General features: G+C 41.1%; 1 protein-coding gene across 2 annotated transcripts in view; it reads right to left on the bottom strand.

The window, feature by feature from the left end:
• The window catches only part of LOC121293937 (ras-related protein Rab-40B), a 76,420-nt gene that overhangs the window by 7,275 nt on the left and 49,123 nt on the right, over nt 1-20,022 (bottom strand). Inside the window, exons 3-4 of one of the 2 annotated variants that reach the window (XM_041217414.1) lie at nt 18,441-18,501; nt 8,292-8,369 (exon numbers count right to left, since the gene is read on the bottom strand). In XM_041217414.1, coding sequence (XP_041073348.1) covers nt 8,292-8,369; nt 18,441-18,501 — 139 coding nt within the window. The remainder of the gene's footprint in view (nt 1-8,291; nt 8,370-18,440; nt 18,502-20,022) is intronic. The other variant, XM_041217415.1, reaches the window with a different exon arrangement.

The following is a 20,022-nucleotide window of genomic DNA, read 5'->3' as shown; positions in this document are numbered from 1 at the left end:
CCTATGTAACTCCAGAGGCACAGCAATATGGTTGACTCCCAAGTGTCCTGTGAATTGAGCCATTCAGTTGTACCAGACCATGGCAACAATGTACAAAAATAAAACTAGATATCTACCCCACATTGACCAAGACACCCGAGTTGGACATGACAGTTCTTCTCAGTAACATCTGGGGACTTGTGTCAAAATTGGGAGAGCAGTCTCCAGAGACCCATCAAGAAACAAGCTCATCCTTACCAATCTACCGGTCATAGATGCATCTGTCCATGACAGTAATGGCAGGAGTAATCACTGCACTGTCCTATGTCTTCACGCTCCATTGTGTTGTGTGGCACTACAAGCATGCTAAATGAAATAGATTCAGCAGAGAACTAGCAGCTCAAAGAGACATCATCAGCTGCATCAGAATTGTATTCCACCACCATCTGTAATCTCATGCCTGGCACATCCCTCACTCTACCACTACCATCAAGTCAGGAGACCAACCTTGTTTCAATAAGGAGTACAGGAGAGCATTCCAGGAACAGCACCATGCATACCAATAAATGAGGTCCCAATGTGGTGAAGCTACAGCACAGGACTACATGCATGGTAAACTTTGGAAGCAGCATGCTACAGACAGAGCTAAGCAATTTCAGAATCAACAGATCAGATCAAAGGTCTGCAGTCCTGCCACATACAGTTGCAAATGGTGGAGGACAATTAAACTATTGGGAGGAAGAGACTCCATGAATATGCCCATGATAGCAGAGCGAGCAGAAGACAAGGCTGAAACATTTGCAAACATTTTCAGCCAGAAGTGCCGGCTGGATGATTCATCTGGGCCCCTATCTGGCGACGCCGCCATCACAGAAGCCAGTTTCAGCCAACTCAATTCACTCCATGTGAAATCAAGAAACGGCAGAGTGCAACAAATAAAGCAAGGAATATGGGTCCTGGCAATATCCAGGCTGTAATGTTGCAGAATTGTGCTCCAGAACTAACCACACTTATAGTCAAACCATTCCAGTACAGCTGCAACACTGGCATCTACCCAACAAGGTAGAAAATTGCCCGGAAATGTCCTGTCCACAAGCAGAACAAATCCAATTTGGTCAATTACTGCCCCATTGGCCTACACTCAATCATCAGCAAAGTGATAGAACGTATTGTCGATTGTACTTGCTGACCAACAACTGGCTCACCGACACTCAGTTTGGGTTCCGCCAGAACAACTCTGCTTCAAATCTCATTACAGACTTGTTCCAAATATGGACAAAAGAGCTGAATTCTAGAGGTAGGGTAAGACTGACTATCCTTATTATCAAAGCAGCATTTGACTGAGTGTGACATCAAGGAGCCTTAGAAAAACAGAAGCCAACAGGAATCAGGAGAAAAATTTCATGCCTAGCACAAAGGAAATGGTTGTGGTTTGTAGCAGGTCAATTACTTCCACCCCAGGACATTGTTGCAGGAGCTCCTCAGAACTAATGTTTCCTCTAAGTGGTCCAATTAAATGAATCACCCAGGCACCACAAAAAAAAGAGGGTATGTTGCTCAGGACAGTGTCATAGGTCAAACCATTTTTAGCTGCTTCATTATTTCTTGATGCGATTAGCTAACAGGAAGAATGACATTCTTTCATGCTGGATTTTTCTGATATCGAACCAGAAGTTCAAATACTCGTGTCAATCCGTATCCTTCCATTACTTAATTAATTGTTGTTAATAATGAGGAGGATACAGATTGACAGCTGCGTAGTTAACAGGGAGCATGATTCTGCCAGTGGTACTGAGTGATCGATTTACCTCCTAACCCAGCCGTGGAGTACCTGATCCAGCTGATCGGCTATAAGTTGTCTATTCCTTCCATTTCAGTGAAATCTCAACTTTGATGACAGGAAATTCCCCTCAGTGTCAAAGTTATCAACCATTTCTGCTGGCAGAATAGCAAAATCATAGAACAATGCCCATGAGTAGCAGAAATTTCAGTGGCCAATTTGGTTTAGCCAAACTTTTGTTTGGAACTGGCAAGGAGAACAGCAAAATCCTTCACAAAAGAGGTGCTTCCGTGGCGCAAGCCAGCTTCTTCCACCATGTGACTGCACTGATCAATCAGAATAGAGTGGTTAGACCTAAAGCGCGTTCAAATATGAAACACTGGAAAGCCATCATTTCGAACCAAGATTTCTCTGTGAAGCAATGTGCAAAGTGTGCAAGTTTGGCAAAACCTGAGAGAAAGTTACACTTTCACTGAACAAATGGAATTAAGATTTTTTTTTTCCCTTTTCACACATTCACACCACTGCATTAGGGTGGTGTTTATTGCATCACAGTAAGGACTCAACATGTAGCATTTTAAATGCACCCTGTCTATAGGTATTTTGGCTAATATAAAGATGCATTCATGTGGCACATTGGGCCTCCATGGCTATCACAAAGCTGTGCATAACCTGAATTTCAAGGCGGTTCCCCTGGGATTTGATTCATCGAGAGTTTGTTGTAATGGCAAATTTGGGACAGTTTTGCACAATGGGCTCATTTGCACTCAGAATTCAATTGAGACTACCACACAGCTGACTCCGCTCTCTGAATTCCCAACGACTGCATACAGCTGATACTGTCTCTGGAAATACACAAACCCTAGCCATATAACTTCTGGCTCTGCATGAGCACTTCCAAATCAACCAATAATTCTGGAAATTATCAGTACATTTTGCAGTTTTCTTGTTATGTTTATGGTTAAGAATCAACCTTTGCTGTGTCTCAAAAGCAGACCATTTACAAATGTAAGAGGACATCTTTGCCCAGTGTTTTAAAGGACATCAGCTCTAGGTAATTTCACACATCACCAGGGCAACATTTTGATTCAGCTCCAGAGTCACATTGGATTAGTTTCTTCTCATTCATTCCCTTTGTATGTATCACATGATAGACACCAATAAGGAAGGCCAGTGGATCCATTTTAGTTCTTCCATCCAGACAGATCTTAAAGTTCCCTCATTTTACCAAACAAGTAGTGTTGTAAAATAATCAGCATACTTCGCATTGAACCTTTCGCCATAATCATAATGTAGCAAAACTAGCAAAATTGCCTGTCAGTCAGAGGTTACATTGTAGAAGAGTAAATGCTGAAAAATAAGTTTGTTTAATCGATTGTATTTTGTCACCATTGTCTCAGCCCATTGAAATTTCAAAATCTTCAAACATCGTCTGATGAATAATCCTAAACGTCCACACAAATTTTCTAGTTTTAAACTTTAGGAATGATGATTGCTGTGGAAAACAATGTAGATTTTGTTTTGAATTATCTAAGATTTTCTCTCTATATCTTGGGGTAGTTTTGAATATTTTATTTAGCCTAATGGGATAGAGCCTGTAATGGGAACTCACGCTATAATAAACACAAACATTGTCACAATGTCCAACCTAGATAGTTTTCAATATTATTTTATCCCTTTATCATTGAATTCAGACAAGTGATTTGTGGATAAGATTAAACAGATGTTGTATTTTCACCTTTTAAAATTAAAATGACTATGTCTGACAACAATATCCAAATTAATGCAGCAACTGTGACAGTAAACAGAAATGATATAGCTTTGTACATAATAACGGGTGCTTAAGCATCCATGGACGTCTGCAGACAGTTGCTCCATCTTGGAAACAAAGGAGGTCAGGTTTTCCTGGCGATCAGAACACCCCGAGTCAGCAGGAAGCCCACAGACACACAGGTAGCTGAGAGCTATCATTCTTGTGACACATGATCATTTTGTACCCGTGAACCAGTTTGTATTAATTCCACGTCATCTTGTCATTTAATATAAAACTGTGGAGCAGTTGCAAAAATCAAATACAGCTACTAGTCAATGTAATAAAACTCATTATAAGAACCACTCGTGTGTAAGACAGGAGTAGAGATATTAGTGCTGGATGAACAATCACAGTAACCATGGAGGAATTCTCCAACATGTCCCATCTAATTTGAAAGAATTAAAAGTAATTTAAACTCTTACAGTCTTTTGTGTCGTCAATTTGTGAACGTAATAAGGCCTCTGCAGTATCTGACAAAATGCATGTTCACCAAATGTGACTTCTTTGAAGGAAAATCCTCCCTCCAATGGTTCAGTGGGTCAATGCACTGTGTGGTGTGGTAACCACAGTCCACTAAGGTTCCACATAACGTGTTCCAAGTTCGTTAATCCTAGTCTTTGATAGTAAAGGCTTGCTTAGGAATGGCGGCAGAGAAGAAAGAACTTAGCAACTCACACACGAGTGTGGAAAATTCTGTTTTTATTGAATCCTTATTACTGTCCATCACCTCCCTCTTGGAAGTACATAGCTAGTTAGCTAGTGACACAGTCCAACCTTACACATGTACCAAACCAATACTGCCATCTTATGAGTTGCGGCTTTGAGAAGACAGAGCACAAGAGCGTGTGAGAAAGAGAGCACACGCTTGCAACATTCAACAAATCAAATACTAGAACACCCAATGATTTTAACAAAGGGAATTCTGATCACATCATCTGACATGGTGAAAAGGATATCAGCGGGAAGTCCTTAATAAGCCGAAGATGAGATACATATGCATCTCAACTAAAAGATGGCACTTATTACTTGGAATGTGCAAGTCTAGGTGGGGTAGAGAAACAAAGGGATCTTGGTGTACAAATATGCCACCACTAAAAATTACACCACAAGTTAGCAAGGCCTTATAAAAACATAAACAGGCTTTATTTCTATAGGTATGTAACTGAAAAGTAGGGAAGTTATGATAAACTTTGGTTAGACCACACTTAAGAGTCCTGCTACATTTCTGGTAGCCATAATTAGAAAAAAAGCAGAGGCATTGGATACGATTTACAAGGATGAGACCAGAAATACTTGGGTATACATATCGGGAAAGAATGACAAGCTAAGCCACTTTTCTTTTGCAAAAAGGTGACTGAGGATTGACCTAATAGAGGTCTTTAAAATTATCAAAGATTTTTATAGAGTGGATACAGGAAAAATGTTTTCATTTATGGGGCAGACACAACTAAGGCAATCAATATAAGATAATCAAGACATCTAATAGAGAATTCAGAAGCAATCTCCTAACCAAACGGTTGGTGCGAATGTGCACCGGCCACCGCAGGGAGTGCAGCAACGGATGGTGCGTGTAGTGCGGTTGGGCATATCGCGCGCACGTGTGAGTGTGTGTGTGTGTGTGTGTGTGTGTGTGTGTGTGTGTGTGTGTGTGTGTGTGTGTGTGTGTGTGTGTAATTAAACTGGGGAAAGGTCAGTAAAGACAGCTCATCTGTGGGGGTCGAGCGATGGAAGATAAAAAAGGTGCTATATGCGTGCATTTATAATGAGAGGCTATGGGGAAGTTGAACGTACAAGTAAATAGGCTGGGTTGGAAATTTGCATTATAAGATAATTAGGAACTTGACTTTTCAATTGTTAAATTTCTAAGGGAATTTAGAAGTGACAAGGGACTTTTGCAACTTAAGGTTTCATAGGCAAACAAGGGCAGGTTATTAAATTTTATTTGACCTGGAAGTGGAGGCAATAGGAAGACATGAAAGATTTTTACATTTTGGAAAAAATTGTGTTTAGAGAGGTTCTTAGAACAATGCAATCCAAGATCAAATGCAAAAAGAATATTTAAGGAAAGATGTCCAGTTGAGTTGTGTTGGCTGTCTGGGAGTGGGGCAAGGGGTGGGGGATGGGGGGGGTGTGTGTGGAGAGATATCCTGAGGCCAGCTCTGTGCTGAGAAAAGTTGTGAATTTGAAGCAGCCATCAGTTTCAAGCCAGAAAAGTATTTGTTTTTTAAGAAAGCATTCTGTTCCTGAACTTCCTTCGGTTCCACAGCAGAGCGGAAGAGAGCGAGTAGTCGTGTGTTATACTTTAAAGCAGCAGCAGTTTTTGCCATGGATTTTTATGGTTAAAAATCTATGAGGGAGCTGTTGCCAAGTAGTTTACTTTTGTGTTTTGACCAAGTGGGTTTTTTAGGGGGAATGTTTTGTAACACTGCTTAACTGTGTCATTTTAAACTTGCGTGCTTAAGTTTCCTTATCTTCTTGTTATTAAATCTTCCAATATTAAAATCCTAAAAGTGTAACTGGGGTCTATGCTTCTGGGATTAGTAGTGTTCCCCTTGCTTGCAAAATATAAAAAAAAGTTATGATCAGTAAGACATGTTTCCCTCTGGAATTTAGCTTGCTCAATAAATAACAAAGGCTGAGGTCGAAACAAGTGATTGAAGCGAATATTACTGTATAGATGCATTTAAGGTGAATCTAGACAAGCATATGAGGGAGAAGGGAAGAGAGGGTTACAATGATAGATTTAGATGAATAAAGATGGGAGGAGGCTCGAGTGGAGCATCAACACCAGAATGGAGCGGTTGGGCTGAATACCCTCTTTCTGTGCCATCAACCCTATGTAATCCTGTCAAATATAAAATAATCACAATTTTAAAGTTCATCTGGGATGGATTATTTTTACATATTAATTTTCCATTTACTCGCTCCCACCCATCATTCAGTTGTTTTAAACCATGCACTTTGTGGCAAAGATCAGAGATATCCTGCTTCCACTGCCACTCTCAGAAAATTGGATCAAATTGCAATGATTTCTCGGAGATCAGCTTCCTTTTGGTTCTTCTCCGGAAGAAGGCCAAGAACATGCTGATGATGAAACAGTAGCAGCCCTGTGTTCTACCACTGCATGTACCAGCATGTTTGCACTGCTCCAATAAAGCAATTTTGTTTTATTCATTCATGAGACATGGGCATCAAGGCCAGCATTTATTGTTCATCCCTAATTGCCCTTGAAAAGTGATGATAAGCTGCCTTTTTGAATGACTGCAGTGTGTGGTGAAGTTATTTTCATAGTTAGGGAAGGAATTCCAGGTGTTTGACCCAGTGACAATGAACAACAAAATATTTCCAGGTCATGATGCTAATTTTTAGGCGGTAGTGTCTCCATGTACCTTCTGCCCCTCTCCTTCTAGGTGGTAGAGGTCATAGGTTTGGGAGACGCTACTGAAGAAGCCTTGGTGAGTTGCTGCAGGTAATCTTGCAGATGGTACACACTGCAGCTAAAGTGCACTGGTGGTGGATGGACTGAATGTTTGAGGTAGTTGATGAGGTGCTAATCAGGTGGGCTGCTTTGTCCTGGATGGTGTCAAGCTTCTTGGGTATTGTTGGAAATGTGCTCATCCAGGCAGGTGGAGCGTTTTCTATTATATGCCTGACTTGTGCTTCTGAAAGGCTCTGGGGAGCCAGGGGAGGAAATGCTCGCCACAGAATATCCAGCCTCTGACCTGTTTGTGTAGCCACTGTATTTGTGTAGCTCATCCAGTTAAGTTTCTGGTTAATGGGGAACTTCAGGGTGTCGATGGAGAGGGGCATGATGGAGGTAATGCCATTGCTATCAAAGGGAGGTGATTAAGCTCTCTCTTGTTGGAGTTAGTCATTGCCTGGCACTTGTGTGGCATAGCTACTTGCTTTTCATCATATGCACGTGAGGACAAATTGTTTCATTATCTGAAGAATTACAAATGGAACTGAACACTGTGCAATTATTAGCAGATATCTCCAATTCTGAACTTATGATGGAGGGAGGTTCTTTGATAAAGCAGCTGAAGATAACTTGGACACTGCTCAAAGAACTCCTACAGTGATGTCATGGGGTTGAGATGATTGGCCTTCAACAACCAAAACCAACCTCCTTTGTGCCAAGTATGACTCCAAACAATGGAGAACTTTTCCTCTGATTTCCAATGACTTCAATTATACTGAGGATCTTTTATGCCATACTTGGTCAAGCTGCTCTGATGTCAAGGGACCTCACCTCACAAATTCAACGCTTTTGTCCATCACAGAATCAAGGTTGTAATGAAGTTGGTGGTTGAGTGGTCCTGGTGGAATAAAATTTCACAAATACAACATACAATATAACTTATACAGGTTAACTAATCTGCTGTCAGCAGTGTTACTGTTTTCAGTCACCTTCCTTTTCTCTTTGTTTGTCTTTCAATTTATGAATGCCCACCATTACTTCATCCAGACATAACTTTACCAATTGAATTGTATTTGAACTTATCTATCATAACAATAACTTCTGTATCACAGTTTAATACACCAATAACATGAAAAAATTTAAATCAGAGTATTTCTTTTTTTACTATGTAAATCTGAATAGAAACAACAGACGCATTTGCTTCATACTGAAACTCTGACAAAATGGCCCCCTTTCTACTTTGGCATTCAAGTCAGTCACCAAAGCTCATAAACCACTAGATCTGAAATGTGCTTTACCTCATCTATCTCCTTGATCCACCTGTCAATACCATCAAATGACCAGCGATTTGTAATGTCGTAGACCAAGATCACACCCTATGAATTTCAAAGAAAAACAGCATAAATCCAATGGTTTACCAAATATCTTGCAACCCACCAAAGAACATTTTCTGACAAGACGTTCTCCTACTTACCTTTCCAGCTACCAGTGCCTACTTCTGTGACTCTATCCTCTCTCTCAAAATGTACTTGCTTTCCTTCATAGTCGTGTGTGTCCCCCCCCACCACCAACTTATGCATTACTCCTTTTATTCTGGCTTTAACTTGGCACGTTTCTATTCTTCTGTTTCTTCCTGTTTCACAAGCTCTTTCCTTTCTCTTGGCTACACTGTTACTGCCCATTAATTGCATTTATTTTAATTTTGTCAATATCTGTATTTTGCCCTCAACTTTTATTTTAATTATTCACTCATGGGATGTTGGTGTCACTGGCAAGGCCAGCATTTGTTGCCCATCCAATTGGCCTTGAGAAAGGGGTGGTGAGTCACCTTCTTGAACCGCTGCAGTTCATCTGTGTAGGTACACCCATAGTGCTGTTAGGAAGGGAGCTCCAGGATTTTGATCCAGCCACAGTGAAGGATATAATTTCAAAACAGGATGGTGTAAGGTTTGGAGGGAAACTTACAGTAGTGTCGTTCCCATGTGTCCGCTGCCCTTGTCCTTCTAGCTAGCAGAGGTCAAAGGTTTGGAAGGTGCTGTCAAAGGAGGCTTGGCAAGTCACTTCAGTGCTTGTGTATGGTACACACTGCTGCCACTGTGCGTCAGCAGTCAATGTTGATGGTGATGGATGACGTGTCACAACAATTGCACAAGGTGTAATTTGTATAAACGGTATAAAATTTAGGTACTATGGAATATGTGCATTTGTCTTTCAGTACACAACCCCCTTTTAAGATTTGTTGTTGCTTGACAACAACGTTATAATTCTGGAATGAATTTGTCTAATAGTGAAAAGTATCAAAATCATCTCATGTTAGTCATATTTCATATTATCACCAGTGGCTTTACTCCTAACCAGGTTCTTTGCTTTATCCTAGTATTTTTACTTCTCATTAAAAGCCCTTTATAAATTCCTTTACGGTTCCTTTCTTAAGCTCTTCCTACAAAGGCAAGCAAATTGTATATTTATGAAATACAGGTACTGAGCAATAGGTTTCTAGCCTTAATCTCCATGGCGCTATCATTCAAACTTGCCAGTCACAGTTCTTGGCATAGGCTGCTAAATGGAGCATCAAGACACACAGGTATCCCATCCAAGCTCAAAACGAACAATGACACATTTTCTGCTGTGTCATCCAAATTATGCTGCTTAATGGCTTATACGGTGAAGTCATAGCTGGAAAAATCTAAGTTCAAGAGCAGACAAACTATTCCAGCTGCAAGAAGAATGCATTGTGTTCAACATGAACGAAAAGTAATAAAAAGGAGCAAAATCCTTCATTTGGTCCTTTCATGTTAGGACAATAAGATGATACAGCATGAAGGGGCCAATTAGTCCAACGTCCCTGTGCCAAATCTTTGGTAGAGCTACCAATTAGACTTATTCCACTGCTCTTTCCCCATGGCCCTGTCACTGTTTTGCCTTCAAATATTTATTCAATTCGTTTTTGAATGTTACGATTGAATCTGCTTCCACCACCCTTTCAGACAATGCATACCAGATCACAACAACTCTCTGCATTAAAAAGTTTATTCGCATCGCCGCTGATTCTTTTGCCAATCACTCTAAACCCATGTCCTCTGGTCACTGACCCTTCTGTAGAAACAGAAACTGTTGCTCCTCGTTTACTCTATCAAAACCCTTCATGACTTTGAATCCCTCAAATCAGTTCTCCTCTAATATTCTCTGCCCAATAGAGAACAACCCCAGCTTCTTCAGTCTTTCAATGAAAGTGAAGTCCCCCATCCCTGATATATTCTCACAAATCTCTTCTGAAATTTCTCCAAGGCCTAATTAGAGTGCAGTGAAGGCATAGCCTAACTTCTTTGCTCTTATGCTCTATCAATAAAGCCAAGGATCCCATTTTTAACAGCCTTGCTCTGTACTTTCAAACAACCCACAGGTCTTACTATTTCTGCATCCCTTTTAAAATTCTAACATTTAGTTCATTTTGCCTCTCTTCTTTTTTCCCTACCCAAATTTGTCAATTCAACTTCTCTGCATTAAATATCATCTGTCATGTGCATGCTTATTTTGCCAGTTTGTCCATGTTCTCCTGAAGCCTTCAGGGTATACAACATCAGTTAATTGTCAAACATTTCTTAAAACGTGTTAATTCCAATAATATATTGAGGAAAGAATGAGTCTGAAATCAGCCTGTACCTTAAGGCAAAAACGAAAATAGCTGGAAAAACTCAGCAGGTCTGACAGCATCTGTGGAGAGGAACACAGTTAGCATTTCAAGTCCGTATGACTCTTCAACAGAACTAAGAAATATAGAAATGAGGTGAAATGTAAGCTGATTGAGGGGGGTGGGACAGGTAGAGCTGGATAGAGGGCCAGTGATAGATGGAGGCAAAGAAGCGATTGCCAAAGAAGTCATAAACAAAAGGACAAAGGGGTGTTGACGGTGGTGATATTAGCTGAGGAATTAACTAATAATGACATTAAAAAGGGTAGAAAGCAGGACAAGCAAGTGACAGATAGCCCTAGTGGGGGTGGGGGATCGAAATAAGCTAAAGGGTCGGGATAAAACAATGGATGGAAATACATTTAAAAATAATGGAAATAGGTGGGAAAAGAAAAATATATATAATTTAAAAATTATAAATTATTGGAAGTGGGGGGGGTGCGGGTAAAATCGGAAAGGAGGTGGGGATGGAGGAGCGAGTTCATGATCTGAAAATGTTGAACTCAATATTAAATTTGGAAGGTTGTAAAGTGCCTAGGCGAAAGGTGCTGTTCCTCCAGTTTGTGTTGAGCTTCACTGGAACAATGCAGCAGGCCAAGGATGGACATGTGGGCATGAGAGCAGGGTGGTGTGTTGAAATGGCAAGCGACAGGGAGGTCTGGGTCATGCTTGTGGACAGACCGAAGGTGTTTCTCAAAGTGGTCACCCAGTCTGCGTTTGGTCTCTCCAATCTAGAGGAGACCACATTGGGAGCAGTGAATGCAGTAGACTAAATTGAGGGAGGTGCAAGTGAAATGCTGCTTCACTTGAAAGGAGTGCTTAGGCCCTTGGACGGTGAGGAGGGGGGAAGTAAAGGGGCAGGTGCTGCACCTTCTGCGGTTGCATGGGAAGGTGCCATGGGAGGGGGCTGAGTTATAGGGGGTAATGGAGGAGTGGACCAGGGTATCCCGGAGGGAATGATCCCTGCGGAATGCCACCTGGGGGGGATGAAGGGAAGATGTATTTGGTGGTGGCATCATGCTGGAGTTGGCGGAACTGGCGGAGGATGATCCTTTGAATGCGGAGGCTGGTGGGGTGATAAGTGAGGACAAGGGGGACCCTACCATGGCTCTGGGAGGGAGAGGAAGGTGCGAGGGCGGATGCGCAGGAGATGGGCCGGATACGGTTGAGGGCCCTGTCAACCACCGTGGGTGGAAAACCTCGGTTAAGGAAGACATGTCAGAGGAACTGTTTTTGAAAGTGGCATCATCAGAACAGATGCAACGGAGGCGAAGAAACTGAGAGAATGGGATGGAGTCCTTACAGGAAGCAGGGTGTGAGGAACTGTAGTCGAGGTAGCTGCGGGAATCGGTAGGCTTGTAATGCATATTGGTGGTCAGTCTATCACCAGAAGTTGAGACAGAGAGGTCAAGGAAGGGAAGGGAAGTGTCAGTGATGGACCATGTGAAAATGATGGAGGGGTGGAAATAGGAAGCAAAATTAATACATTTTTCCAGCTCCAGACAAGAGCATGAAGCGGCACCAAAGCAGTCATCGATGTACTGGAGAAAGAGTTGTGGGAGGGGACCTGAGTAGGACTGGAACAAGGAATGTTCCACATACCCCATAAAGAGACAGGCATAACTGGGGCCTATGTGGGTACCCACAGCCATGTCTTTTATTATTTGGAGGAAGTGAGACAAGTTTAAGGAGAAATTGTTCAGTGTGAGAACAAGTTCAGCCAGACGGAGAGTGGTGGTGGATGGGGATTGTTCAAGGAAGAAGCAGAAAGCCCTCAGACCATCCCAATGGAGGATGGAGGTGTAGAGGGATTGGACGTCCATGGTGAAGAGATGGCTGTTGGGGCCAGGGAACTGGAAATTGTTGATATGATGTAGGATGTCAGAGGAATTGCAGATGTAGGTGGGAAGAGACTGGACAAGGGGAGAGAGAATGGAGTCAAGATAGCAAGAAATGAGTTCCGTGGGGCAGGAACAGGCTGACATGATCGGTCTGCTGGGACAGTCCTGCTCGTGGATTTTGGGGAGGAGGTAGAAGCAGGCTGTCCGAGGTTAGGAGACTACAAGGTTGGAAACAATGGAAGGAAGATCTCCAGAGGAGTTGAGGTCAGTGACAGTCCTGGAAACAATGGTTTGATGTTCAGTAGTGGGGTCATGGTCCAGGGGGGAGGTAGCAGGAAGTGTCTGCGAGTTGATGCTTAGCCTCTGCGAGGTAGAGGTCAGTGCGCCCGACAACAACAGCACCACCCTTGTCAGCAGGTTTGATGACAAAGTCAAGGTTGGACCTGAGAGAACGGAGTGCAGCTAGTTCAGAAAGAGCCAGGTTACAGTGGGTGAGAGGAGCAGAGAAATTGAGACGACTGATGTCACGCCGACAGTTCTCAATGAAAAGATCAAGAGAAGGTAAGAATCCAGAGGGAGGGGTCCAGGTGGAGGGAGAATATTGGAGGCTGGTAAAAAGGGTCTGTTGAACCGGGAGAGGACTCCTGTCCAAAGTAGTGAGCATGGAGACGAAGGCGGCGGAGGAAGAGTTCAGCATCGCGCCGAGCCCGAAATTCATTGAGATGAGGGTGTAAGGGTATGGAACAGACCTTTGCTTAAGGCAGGTTTATTTCCAAGCCTGCAAGGTAAAGACACAGACTCTCCCAATTCCACCCAACATCCAGTGTGAACACCTTTTTATACTCCTGTAATGAAGCCCTAACACTTGCCCAACTGGGGGACAGCTGTTCTTGAGTACCAATTTAAAAGAATGTACTCTACTGCAGCACAATTCCAACATTAACAAAAAGGACCACAAAATACTGTTTAAAAATGGGGACAGGTTAAAGTTTCTTTTCTCTTTGGGGCAAGTGAATATATGTTTAAGATGGACTATGTGGACGATGGACTACAAAATACACTGCTAATACGTCAGAATTCTGTACACATTACACTTTGAAGTATTCAGTATTAAATGTAATTTTAAAATGGCAAAGAAACACTGGCTCAGTTGATAAAAGCACCAAGATTTACAAGCACAATACAAACACTTAAAGAATTTAATTTATCAGCAAAGACCCAAGCATTTTCATAAGAAACTGTTCCAAACATCCGTTAATTTAAAGGTTAATACTTTCCTTCATGCTGGTGTCAATACCTGATTCTCTGAAAAATCTTATTGAAACCAACAAGCATCAGGCAGTATGTAATCACAGCACACATGAATAATGCTATTCACAAGTTTCACCAATAAACATCCAATTTAACCAAGAGTTGAAATAAAAATATAGCTATTACATCTCCATTATCCTAGAATCTGGGGGCCATGATTTGATTTATAAACTTTAAATCAATAAGTCTGCCAGTGTGACAAAGCACTCTTCATCTACCTATTCATATTAATTTAAATGATATCTCTACATTGGAAATGAGTTTAAATTCCTGGGTTCTCATAAGAAATCAAAAATATTTTGATACATTGTACCGTACTGTACATGGCTTTTGGTCCTTCTAAAAAATATTCTATTTTATATAAAACTAATTAGTGCCTGAAAGCTAAGTGGTATTAATGTAACACAGCTACTACCACAAATGAAGAAAATTCATACAACCGAATTTAAACCAGGTAAATAAATTACAATCAACCTCATTGTTATAAACCCTGGAGGAAAAACAGCACAGTTGAATACCTCTACTGAAATTATTTTAAATTTGGACACAAGGACATTTGCAACAACCAGACTATAACATCAGTTACTTTAAAATATAACCTACGCTTTCAAATTAAAAATATGTTTCAACACAGTGTAAATTTAACACAATGTTTAGCAATTTAGGAAGAAACAAAAACCTAAAGTTTATAGTCCCTTAAATTTAGGCTGAAAGTCAGACCCAATTTACAAGATCACTTGCAAATATGACTAATTTTGTTTGACAATTACGTGCACAACAGAGCCAGGAAGGTAATGTTGTACTTCCTTTTCACCCAATGTCAGTGCAAAGCACCTCCTCCATGAGTTACATCAGTCTACACTGTCCATAATGTATTTTAACCTCAAACTCAAAATAATAACTGTCACACTGATGCATTAAGAAGTATTTTACTCTATCCACCAATCCTGCCCCTTCTCCCTCGAAGAGGGGTCCCAATTATAGTTTCTTTGTTAGCAGTTTCCTGTGATATAATGCAGCTACAAGTCTGAAAGCAGTTACTGTCCTCAATCCAACTATAACTGAGCATGAGAATTAAAGTGTAAACAACCTGGGTGAGAGCACATGCAGTCTCTAAATATTTAAATCTGTACAAGATTAAAAAACGCACCCAAGAGGTTGAAGGAATCCCTTGGCATGGCCCTCCATCAGAAAGAAGAGCAATGAAGGCATTTACATTGATGTAGCATCTTTCACAAACTCAGGGCATCCAAAGCTTTTTATAGCCAATGATTGAAATAAAGGGAAGCACAGCAGGCAATTTACACAGACCAACACACAAGCGGACAGGCGCACACACACACACACAGACAGGCGCGCAGACCAGAACACCAAAATTACTCCCCTGCTCTTATTTCAAAAAGTGCCATCTACTGTAAGGGAAGTAGGACCTCCATTTAACATTTCATCCAAATGATAGCATTTCTGACAGTCCAACACTTCCTCCAGAGTGAGACTTGAACCCACAGCTTTCAGACTAAAAGGCAAGAGTGCTACCACAAAGCTAAGGTTAACATCTTCTTTATCAATATTGCCATCTTTAGTCTGGTAAAACAGTACATTTGTGAGAGCAGAATATTAAAATACCTGAAAACAGAACTTGTGCAATCTGACCAAATACTGTTTCAACTCTTCAAACATAAAGTAAAGTAATCTTTAACAATTTAATTTACCAATTGAGTATTAAATATATAAAGTTTTCAGTACTTAATGTGAGCACTTCAGCCTAAATTAAATGAGACAGCCTTAGCTAGGGGATCTCATTATTTTCCTCTGGAGTTAGACCAGACAATTATAAATCAGAGGCCTATTCAGGAGAAACCATAAATAAAAAAATTCTCATTGCATACATCATGGCCTGATTCCAAGCCTTTGACAAATCCCCTCTGCTCTCTGTACAAGGATTCATTATAGCATAAAATTGCTTTCTCCTCCCACCCACCCACCGCCCAGCTGCCAAAGATGAAAAATTGAGAACACGCCTGAATGATTGTGCAGTGACTATGTGAGAACACAGAAGGCACATTTGTGAATGTATCGAGTAATAGTGGAGCTGGATGTGAGGTGACCAGACATCCAAAATTTAGTCATAAACAAAAAAAAAATCAATATGCAATACAACAATAACTTGCATTTATATAGCATCTTTAATAGAATAGATCATCATAAAACGCTTCACAAGTGTTATCAAACAAAGTTTAATCTGGACCCATATGAAAAGATATTATGACAGGTCACCAAAAGCTTAGTCAGTGAGGTGGGTTTTAAAGGAATGTAAAAAGATGAGAGCTAGAAAGACAGAGAGCTTTAGGCCAGAACTGATGGCCTAAGCAGCAAAAGGCAACGGTGGAATGAAAATCAAGGATGTGCAAGACACCAGAATTGGGATTAATTTTGGCCTCAAGTGCTCATCTTTTAATCATGCCATGAGATCTTTTATACTTAACTGACCAAGGAGACAGTCTCAGCTTAATTTCTCACCCAAAAGACAGCACATCGACAATGTAGTACTCTCGCTGTTAGTAAGAAATGGGTGGAGTTTGTGTCAGGGGCTGAAGATGCAGCTCTATTCTGAGAACACTGGAGGAAGCAGAGACTCAATTCCAATAAGCTATCTGACAGCACCGCAGCAGGGTCATAGGAAGTGGTTGGCAAATTAGATTTGGGTGTCATCAGTACAAATGTGCAAACTGACTTCATGAGATACTGAGGCAATTTTTTTTATTAGTGTTGTTCACCACTAAGAAATCAGTATTTGAATTACAAATTGCAAGGTGACAGAGAATAGAGGAGCCACAAATGTAACTAAAGGATATGATAACAAAACCATACTGTCTTCCCAAAAGAAAACAGGATCAAGATAACATTTTTTTTCAAACTGGGACATCTGCTTTTCTTGAACTATTCACATTAAGTAACGAAGTTACCTCAATGGATAGCAACATGAAATCTTCAAATGAACCAGTACATGTGGACTAATAATACTTTATATATGTAGGAACTACTCTGTAAACTTCATTGTTTACCAAAAGTACAGTAACTAATGAACATATACAGCACTATTTCAATTGAAATTTACATTATTACGCTAATCAAGTGGATGCTCAGCTTGCAATAATGAGCTATTACCTACTGCTAAACTAAAACCATGAAGGACAAGTTTCTGCAAATCTATATTCCTCTTTATTTACCAGGAAGAGAGAGCCACGCACAGTAAGTGTACACTGAAGAACCTCAGGACATTCCAGAGTAGTTTGCCAAACCTAAACGTGTCACATAAATGATGTCACATCCAAAATTTAAAACACTTATTTTTAGAAACAAAGGCAACATTTTGTCCTGCGTGTTTTGACAGCAGATTTGCATAAATAATCTTGACAGGACCAGCACAAATTCCAATTCAAGAAAGATCCACAGAGATCGTTCCCTCAGTGACACCCTGGTCCGCTCCTCCATCACCCTCTACACCTCAACCCCCTCCCACGGCACCTTCCCATGCAACTGCAGAAGATGCAACACCTGCCCCTTTACTTCCCCTCTGCTCACCGTTCAAGGGCCCAACACTCCTTTCAAGTGAAGCAGCATTTCACTTACACTTCCCTCAATTGAATCTACTGCATTCATTGCTCCCAATACGGTTTCTTCTACATTGGAGAGACCAAACGCAGACTGGGTGACCGCTTTGCAGAACACCTTCGGTCTGTCCGCAAGCATGAACCAGACCTCCCTGTTGCTTGCCATTTCAACACACCACCCTGCTCTCATGCCCACATGTCCATCCTTGGCTTGCTGCGATGTTCCAGTGAAGCTCAACACAAAATGGAGGAACAGCACCTCATCTTCCGACTAGGCACTTTACAGCCTTTCGCACTGAATATTGAGTTCAACAATTTTAGATCATGAACTCTCTGCTCCATCCCCACCCCCTTTCCAATCCCCCCCTTTTTTCCCAATAATTTATATACATTTTTCTTTTCTCACCTATTTCCATTATTTTTAAATGTATTTCCATCCACTGTTTTATCTCTACCTTTTAGCCTATTTCAATCCTTTCCCTTCACCCAACCCCACCTAGGCTATCTGTACCTTGCTTGTCCTGCTTTCTACCCTTAATTAACACATTCCTTAGATAATATCACCACCTTCAACACCTCTGTCTGTGACATCTTTTGGTTATCTCCACCTATCACTGGTCCTCTATCCAGCTCTACCTGTCCCACCTCCCCCCCTTTAAACCAGCTTATATTTCACCACTTTTCTATTTTTCCTTAGTTCTGTTGAAGAGTCATACAGACTCGAAACGTTAACTGTGTTCCTCTCCGCAGATGCTGCCAGACCTGAATTTTTCCCAAGTATTTTTATTTTTGTTTTCAAAAAAGGTGCTTAATTTTAAGAAATGACTATCTACTCTTATCTCCCGTTTCAAAACTATTTATTTATGTAATGCATGTAGAGGTCTAGAAGCACATTCTTTTGTTAGAATAAATGACGATCCTCGGATTCAGCTTTGTGAAAACAACATGTTAAATAATACCTATTTAACTCAAAATAATGCTTCTTTTTACCTGGGCTCCTCGAGAGTAGGAACGGAAGATGGTGCAGAACCTGCCCTGGCCAGATGTATCCCTGAAGATAAAATGAAACAACAAAACATGAAATATTCCATAGTTTGAAAAAAAAAAGCCTAATCGGAAAGAAAGAACACTGCCATCATCAGAAAAAGGAGTAAAATTACATGCACAGATCTCACAAGCACAGACTTGCAAATGTATGACCGATAAAAAAGACTTCTGCAGCATTTTGTTCTCAATCCTTTTGGACTGGTGAAAGCATTTTGATATTGGTTGTGAAAGGTTTTCCAGTGCAAAAATATTGTGGGGACTGCAAGACTAACCAAAATATTTGAGACCCTTTTCCCCCCAATCTTTGCTAACAACTTACATTTATATAATATTTAACATACAAAAACATGCTTTGGCACTTCACAAAAATGTAATCGAAAAAAAATCAACATAGCATAAAAAGTTTGAGATATTAGATAAGTGACTAAAAGCTTATTAAAAAAGAGGCAGTTTTAGAAGAGTCTTAAAAAGGAGAAGTTGGAGATGCAGGGGGAATTTAGGAGGGAATTCCAGAACGTGGGATCTTGATGGCAAAAGGTACGGCTGCCAATGATGAGGTAAAGGGAGTGGAAGATGCACAAAAGTTAAGGAATGCAGAGAGTTCTCACTGAATTACGGGGCTGGAGAAGGTTACAGGGATTGAGCGGAATGGGATCTTAAAAGGTAGTTAAACCCAATATAGGGAATTTTAAATTTGAGTCACTGGAAAACTGGGAGCCAACACGGGTCAGTGCGCATAAAGGAGAGAGATGAACAGGATTCCTGCAGAATAGGGTACAGCAACAGAGTTTTGGGTGAGCTGGTTAATGGGGGGTACAGAATAGGAGACTAGCCAGGAGTGCATTAGAATAGATGATTTAAAGGTGACAAGGATGTGGATGAGAGTTTCGGGAGATGTGTTGAAGTAGGGGTGGAGATGGGCGGTATTACAGAGGTGGAAGAGAGACTTGGTAGCAGCAAGGGAGGGGATGGAATGAATGGAGAGTATACAGAGATTGTGACAGGGCACTACAGCTCTGATCTACCTGAAATTTAAGTTGAAGAAATATCTTATTCTGAACTAGATGTTAGACAAGCAGTCTTACAACAGGCAATGGAGGGGCTTAGGAGAGGTTGGTAGAGGTAGAAAGGGTGTTATAAGTATACATGTAAAACTGGACACCATATCTTTGAATGATGTTGCCAAGACCAACATGGAAGTGAGAAAAGGGAAGGGGCCAATGATAGTTCAGAGGTAATGGGTTAGGAGGAGAAGCCATTTCTGGGGAATGGATATGAAAGATCAGGCTGTCCCACTCAGCTGGACAACAGAGGGGAAGCCTTAGGGGAGGACTGTTGGGTTGACGGGGATAGTGCACCAGCATCATAGGCACAAAAAGTGCCATTTGTAACTTTGATTAGGACTGTTTCAATGCTGAGCCATGGGCAGAAACTGATTGGAGAGATTCAGTGTGGAGTTGCAGGAAAGAGGAATTTGGATTCGAGACATGACTGTACCTTCGAGGACTTCTGAAAAGAATAGAAG

The sequence above is a fragment of the Carcharodon carcharias genome, chromosome 22, assembly GCF_017639515.1.
Source record: "Carcharodon carcharias isolate sCarCar2 chromosome 22, sCarCar2.pri, whole genome shotgun sequence".
NCBI classification, from domain to species: domain Eukaryota; kingdom Metazoa; phylum Chordata; class Chondrichthyes; order Lamniformes; family Lamnidae; genus Carcharodon; species Carcharodon carcharias.
The sequence above is the reverse complement of the archived record's forward strand: the minus strand, read 5'-3'. Positions and strand labels throughout refer to the sequence as shown.